At 40.3% G+C, this 7,481-nt stretch overlaps 1 protein-coding gene across 1 annotated transcript; it reads left to right on the forward strand.

Moving 5' to 3' along the window:
• The first annotated feature begins 2,799 nt into the window (after positions 1 to 2,799).
• On the forward strand, positions 2,800 to 6,890 carry PCDHB4 (protocadherin beta 4). Its single transcript, XM_001090927.5, has one exon. It carries the CDS (start codon positions 2,997 to 2,999, stop codon positions 5,382 to 5,384), a length of 2,388 nt encoding a protein of 795 aa, XP_001090927.2. The 5' UTR covers positions 2,800 to 2,996; the 3' UTR covers positions 5,385 to 6,890.
• Positions 6,891 to 7,481: the final 591 nt, after the last annotated feature.

Raw genomic sequence — 7,481 nt, forward strand, 5'->3', positions numbered from 1 at the left:
ATAAATATGGCAGTTTAGGGAAATAAACTGGCATAATATGCTAGGCCATTCTTCTAGGCCACCCTTTAACTTTAAACTATTTATCAGAACCTAAACAACTTTTCAAAAGATCTATACTTTTTTTCCCCAATATTTAAGGCTATAAGTAATTCATTATGTCACTCTTAATTTTTCCACCTGATTAATGATTGCAACAAAAATGTTGAGTATTAGTTTCCCTTCCAGTGTGTAAATTGTATAAACATCTCTCTCTACTGGTAACTAACTGTCTCTAAAGGGAGACAAATAATTTTTAAGTTTCTAATAATAATTGAAAACTTGAATATAAATATATTTCATACCATGTACCCCAGGCAAGGCTGAAGTTGGGATCTAAATTATCTAAAAAGTTGTTCACCTCTCCAGCTCTACTTAGGCATATAAAAGAATGGTTTCTGGAGTCACATGGTAACAGTTTAAATCCTGGCTCTGCCATTTCACGTGCTGTATGACTTTGGACAGATTATTTAAACTCTGTGTGCCATAATTCTTAATCTTTAAAAATGTGGCTCATAAGACTGCCCACCTCATAGGGTTGTTGGGGTGATAAAATGAGTCAATATGTGTAAAATGCTTAGAATAATATCTGGTGTATAGTGGTCACATATGTTAATGTTATTGAGATTTCATTTACTTTTGGATTGCAAAAGGAACTGAAAAGACCCAATTCTTACTCTACGTCAACAGGTAGGAATAAGTAAACAAAATATGGTTTGAATTTTGTCCTGAATGCATTAAATTGAATCTAACTAAAATCTGGTTACTATATTAGAAACAATTTTCTCTTTGGTTTGCCCAGGAGATTTGTTTTCCAGTTATGTCTAAAATAATATTCTTTGTTTTTATTCTTTTCAGTGTGTATTTTTATTGTTTTTCATTTAATAGTCATGCATAGTGTATCTTTTCTGATTTACTTTATTTACTTATTTATTTATTTATTTAGAGACGGAGTCTCGCTCTGCCGCCCGGGCTGGAGTGCAGTGGCCGGATCTCAGCTCACTGCAAGCTCCGCCTCCCGGGTTTACGCCTTTCTCCTGCCTCAGCCTCCCGAGTAGCTGGGGCTACAGGCGCCCGCCACCTTGCCCGGCTTTTTTTTGTATTTTTTAGTAGAGACGGGGTTTCACTGTGTTAGCCAGGATGGTCTCGATCTCCTGACCTCGTGATCCGCCCGTCTCGGCCTCCCAAAGTGCTGGGATTACAGGCTTGAGCCACCGCGCCCGGCCTTCTGATTTACTTTAAATGTGAAAGAAAATTCTAAGATGTTAATATTATTACCGCCATTGATATATCCCTTATAGTAATTAATGGAAATATAATCAAAGTAAATTGAGTTATATAATGCTTAGCATGTATTGTATTCTCAAAATTCTGTATTCAATTTCAGACACGTTCATGGCTGAATATATGATCTGACAATAATCTACTTATATAGATAAAAACATCATTTGAGTGGATTAATTTATTAATTCAACCGGTATTTACTAAATAAAATCCATATATCCTTCAAAAATAATTTTTACTAATACTTTCTATCACTATCAGAATCTGAAATCTCAGATTTCATGCTTTAAAAATAATTCATTTAACATGAATTATAAATGATCATTATATGAGTTGGATAATTAAATAAAATAACAAGATATTTAAGGGGAGAAAATCTTATATGTGGCAAGATAAGTGGTGCTCCATTCAATATATTAATTGCAACCAATAAATTGGTTAACTGTGTCTCAGTGGTACCATTCTTTCTTATTGTTGGAGAGTAATCACAGTAGCTGCATGCTGTGGTGGGATCCATTTTTATACAGGTCTCTTTACTTCACCATGTCTGAGTAGAGACAGCCTAAGTCACCCTTTGGTCACAGAATAAAATATTTTATATCAGTGCTTCTTGTTTCCCCCAAAATTAGCTGGTCAAGGAATAAGATATCTGGGATACAAAAGGTGAGTGTGGTAACAGGCAAACTCATTATAAAATATAGATTACATCTATCTCACTAAATAAGTTCAGCTTAAAACCTTTATCTTCACAAAATTCTGTGACTGTGACTCACTTTTGTCTTGACATTATCCATATAATAGTCATGTAGAATAATCAAGTCCTGTCACCCTCTGAGCTTCAGTTTCAGTTTCTTTATCTTTTATTTCCTTTTTAGTTATAAGAATCTGTGATTCTAATACTATTTGCCTTACTCCTAGGTTCAGTGTAGGTTCACACCGTAAATTACTTGATACAAAATAAGATACCTGTTTATTCACCTGTATTACTATTTGCACGTTAAAGTAGGAAAATAGAACCTATCATTTCAAAGTAGTCCCCCTTTAGACCATGTATAGAGAACATCTTAAACTTTTGCATCATCACAAAGTTCTCACATTCTTAAAAAGAATATATGTAACTATTATGAATTGAATTGGAAGTGTATAAAAATTTGTCTCCTGTGGTTGGATTATGTAAAGAAATGGAGTTCTTTGAAGTTTCACTGATAAGGGTGTGGGGAGACTGAGATATCTTCTTGATTTGTGCTCATGATTATTCTGGTTCATGCACTGTAATGAAATAACCTTTTAAATTATGCAGTTTAATGTAATAACACAGTTTGTAAAAATTCTGTACAGTTAAAAATGGCTTTCATTTGAAAACTTCCCAAATACGCTGTCTTGAAGTTGTTAATTTCTCAGTCAAGACGCAGGGTGGCGCTGCAGGCTAAGTTGTGAATAAAGAGTCCTAAAACGCTCGCGTATTCTTTTGTGTCGCTTAGACGCAATAAAAAACACACGGAAGAAGCGTTGCAAGCAGTGCAGGTTTATCAACGGCTTGGGGCAGCGATATACTAAACAAATTTAATATTAAAAGCAACTGTGTGATAATTCCTCCAAGCAAGATTTTAGAATTGAATGTCTAAAGTCTTGTTGTGGTTGCTGAAGGGATTGGATATAAGGACCTGGACTCCAACATGAAGAAGCTAGGGAGAATTCATCCAAACAGGCAAGTGTTGGCCTTTATTTTGATGGTGATCTTGTCTCAGGTTCACCTTGAGCCTATTCGTTATTCTGTGTTGGAGGAAACAGAGAGCGGCTCCTTTGTAGCTCATCTGACCAAGGATCTGGGCCTGGGAATTGCGGAACTGGCCGCCCGGTCAGCCGGAGTGGTGTCTGACGATGACAAGCAGCGTTTGCAGCTGGATCGTCAGACTGGAGATTTGTTTCTGAGGGAGAAACTAGACCGGGAAGAGCTCTGTGGTCCTATTGAACCGTGTATACTGCATTTCCAAGTGTTCCTGGAAATGCCCGTGCAATTTTTTCAAGGAGAATTATTGATCCAGGACATAAATGATCACTCTCCAGTATTCCCTGAAAGGGAAGTGCTCTTGAAAATACCAGAAAATAGTCAGCCGGGGACTCTATTTCCGTTGCTAATAGCTGAGGATTTGGATGTGGGCAGCAATGGTCTCCAAAAATACACAATCAGCCCCAATTCTCATTTTCACATTCTCACTCGAAATCATAGTGAGGGCAAGAAATACCCAGATTTGGTGCAGGACAAACCGCTGGATCGAGAGGAGCAATCTGAGTTCAGCTTAACCCTCGTGGCGCTGGATGGTGGGTCTCCACCTAGGTCTGGCACTGTCATGGTTCGAATCCTGATCATGGACATCAATGACAATGCTCCTGAGTTTGTGCACACTCCATATGGGGTGCAGGTCCTGGAAAACAGCCCCCTAGACTCTCCAATTGTTAGGGTCTTAGCTAGAGATGTAGATGCTGGAAACTTCGGGAGTGTTTCTTATGGCTTATTCCAAGCATCAGATGAAATTAAACAAACTTTCTCAATAAATGAAGTCACGGGAGAAATACTACTGAAAAAAAAATTGGATTTCGAAAAAATTAAATCTTACCGTGTAGAAATTGAGGCCACAGATGGAGGAGGCCTTTCTGGGAAAGGCACTGTAGTCATAGAAGTGGTGGATGTGAATGACAATCCCCCAGAACTTATCATATCTTCACTCACCAGCTCCATCCCAGAAAATGCTCCTGAGACGGTAGTCTCTATCTTCCGAATTCGAGATAGAGATTCCGGAGAAAATGGAAAGACTATTTGCTCTATTCCAGATAATCTGCCGTTTGTTCTAAAACCAACTTTGAAAAATTTTTACACCCTGGTAACAGAGAGACCACTGGACAGAGAGACCAGAGCTGAGTACAACATCACCATCACCGTCACTGATTTGGGGACACCCAGGCTGAAAACCCAGCAGAGCATAACCGTGCAGGTCTCCGACGTCAATGACAACGCCCCCACCTTCACCCAAACCTCCTACACCCTGTTCGTCCGCGAGAACAACAGCCCCGCCCTGCACATCGGCAGCGTCAGCGCCACAGACAGAGACTCAGGTACCAACGCCCAAGTCACATACTTGCTGCTGCCGCCCCAGGACCCGCACCTGCCCCTCGCCTCCCTGGTCTCCATCAACGCGGACAACGGCCACCTGTTTGCCCTCAGGTCCCTGGACTACGAGGCCCTGCAGGGGTTCGAGTTCCGCGTGGGCGCTGCAGACCGCGGCTCCCCGGCGCTGAGCAGCGAGGCGCTGGTGCGCGTGCTGGTGCTGGACGCCAACGACAACTCGCCCTTCGTGTTGCACCCGCTGCAGAACGGCTCCGCGCCCTGCACCGAGCTGGTGCCCCGGGCGGCCGAGCCCGGCTACCTGGTGACCAAGGTGGTGGCGGTGGATGGCGACTCGGGCCAGAACGCCTGGCTGTCGTACCAGCTGCTCAAGGCCACGGAGCCCGGGCTGTTCGGCGTGTGGGCGCACAATGGCGAGGTGCGCACCGCAAGGCTGCTGAGCGAGCGCGACGCAGCCAAGCACAGGCTGGTGGTGCTGGTCAAGGACAATGGCGAGCCTCCGCGCTCGGCCACCGCCACGCTGCACGTGCTCCTGGTGGACGGCTTCTCCCAGCCCTACCTGCCGCTCCCGGAGGCGGCCCTGGCCCAGGCCCAGAACGACTCGCTCACCATCTACCTGGTGGTGGCGTTGGCCTCGGTGTCGTCGCTCTTCCTCTTGTCGGTGCTCCTGTTCGTGGCGGTGCGGCTGTGCAGGAGGAGCAGGGCGGCCTCTGTGGGTCGCTGCTCGGTGCCCGAGGGTCCCTTTCCAGGGCATCAGGTGGGCGTGAGCGGCACGGAGACCCTGTCCCAGAGCTACCAGTACGAGGTGTGTCTGACAGGAGACTCTGGGACTGGTGAGTTCAAGTTCCTGAAGCCAATATTTCCTAATCTCTTGGTCCAGGACACCAGGAGGGAAGTTAAGGAAAACCCCAACTTCAGGAATAGCTTTGTATTCAGTTAAGTGTTATATTTAGTTTAGTGAACCGTTTATTAGTTTTGTCAAACTTCCCATTGCAATGCCTTTATTTTAAAAAATTGTCTAGTTATCTAAATACTCATACCACAATTTCAAACCTACGCATGTCCCTGATAGAGCTAAATTTGTCCCTTTTTTATTGCTATTAATTGCACTTAACATTTTTAGTTATACTGGATATTGAGCATGGGTTTTCTCTATATTTAATCTATTGGTGATTAATCTTTCTGTGACCATATAATTAATCTTTCTGTGACCATAATCTTTCTGTGACCAATTAGGATAAAAATAAATTATATTTTAATGAAATCCTTAAATTAACATCTTTTTAATGGAACATTTAAGTGAATATATGAACTCTTGAATTTCTCAATATTCGTTGTGCCTGTCTTTACCATGTAACTTAATGTTTGCAAGGCCAGAGTGTTTGAAATTTTTGTATTTAACTTTATAATTGCCTTGTCCTTCCTGGTTGACTATACTAGGCTAAGCCCTCCTAATAGCCATGAGTATAAAATTTAGTATACTTGTTTTTCACAAATTGTATATAAACATGCATTTCATTACATTAGTAACACACTAAAATTGTGGTCCTTTTCTTCTCGTGACCACCATACATCCAGTGATTATTTTGTTTATTTGGTTGCTACTTACCTAGCACATTGTAATGATCCATAAATGCTAATATTAAATTTTGTCAAAATAACTTATTTACAAATAATTATTAAAGAGAAAAATCTCATGTAATTTGCCATAACCTTTCAATAAATAAAACTGTTAAATCACGGCCTAGTATCATCTTAAAAAAAAAATAACTCAGAATCTGAAATAAGCCCCAAATTTCTCCCCAAAATCAAGACTTTTGACAGCATCATAGGTCTTCTGTGCTCCCTTTTACTCCCTATAAATAGAAATCCAAGTATACTTTAATATGTATATATTTTTTGGTTTTCCTACAGCTTCTCCCCATCTTTCAAAAGAATCAGGAAATTTCTTCTGCACCTTGGCTATTCTGTTTAAATCCGGTAATCAGTTGATCTCAGGTTTTTCACTGTACATTACTTTGCAGATATGGACAGTCTTTACAAAAATAATTTTTAAACGCTTAATTATTTTTGTTTGTTCTTTAATGTAAACTTCAGTTATTTTGAATTAATTTAACTTCTCCATTATGCCAAAGTTGCATTGCATGAAATAAGTATTATTTTGTCCTTGTATAGACTGGAACAGTAATAAATTTATCTGAATTTAAATTGTTTTATGCTGTGATCAGTAAGTCCAGTAAACCAGGTAAAGTTGTATGGATATGACTATAGGACACCTTTTTTTTACTTTTGGCAGAATATGAGCAATTGAAGAACTTGCTTTATAATCTAGCATTTATTTTTAAATCTCAAGTATCCTACTGGAGTTAAATTACTTGCACTTTTCTGTGAATTACTCTTTTTTTCTAAACATGTAATGAAATAAAAAGGAAAATTGACCAAGTTATTCTTGAAACATATTTTTTTTAGCATTTATTCAATTTAAAAATCAAAGTGAAGAAGAGATAAAAGTGAGAATACAATATAACATACAAATATATAAGACATAAATATGGTAGCCAACTTTAATGTCTCCTTCCATTTATTATTAGCTATTTAAATGAAATAGCTTTGAGGCCAGGCGTGGTGGCTAATGCCTATAATCCCAGCAGTTTGGGAGGCAGGGGGATCGCCTGAGGCCAGGAGTTCAAGACCAGCCTGGGCAAAATGGCGAAACCCCGTCTCTAAAAAAACCACAAAAATTAGCTGGGTGTGGTGGTGCACACCTGTAATCCCAGCTAGAGGAGTGGTTGAAGCAGGAGAATTCCTTGAACCCAGGAGGTGGAGGTTGTGGTGAGCTGCACCTCCAGCCACAGAGATCATACCACTGCACTCCAGCCTGGGCGACAGAGTGAGACTCTGTCTCAAAAAAAAAAAAAAGGAATGACATAGCTTTTATTTATGACAAGTAAGAAATCTGGTTGAAGTTTTCACCAACTATATACTGACATGATGAAAGTCCAAAATCTTTTTTTGTTGTTGTTTATGCAGGGTAAGT

Source organism: Macaca mulatta, chromosome 6 (genome assembly GCF_049350105.2).
Source record: "Macaca mulatta isolate MMU2019108-1 chromosome 6, T2T-MMU8v2.0, whole genome shotgun sequence".
Taxonomy (NCBI): domain Eukaryota; kingdom Metazoa; phylum Chordata; class Mammalia; order Primates; family Cercopithecidae; genus Macaca; species Macaca mulatta.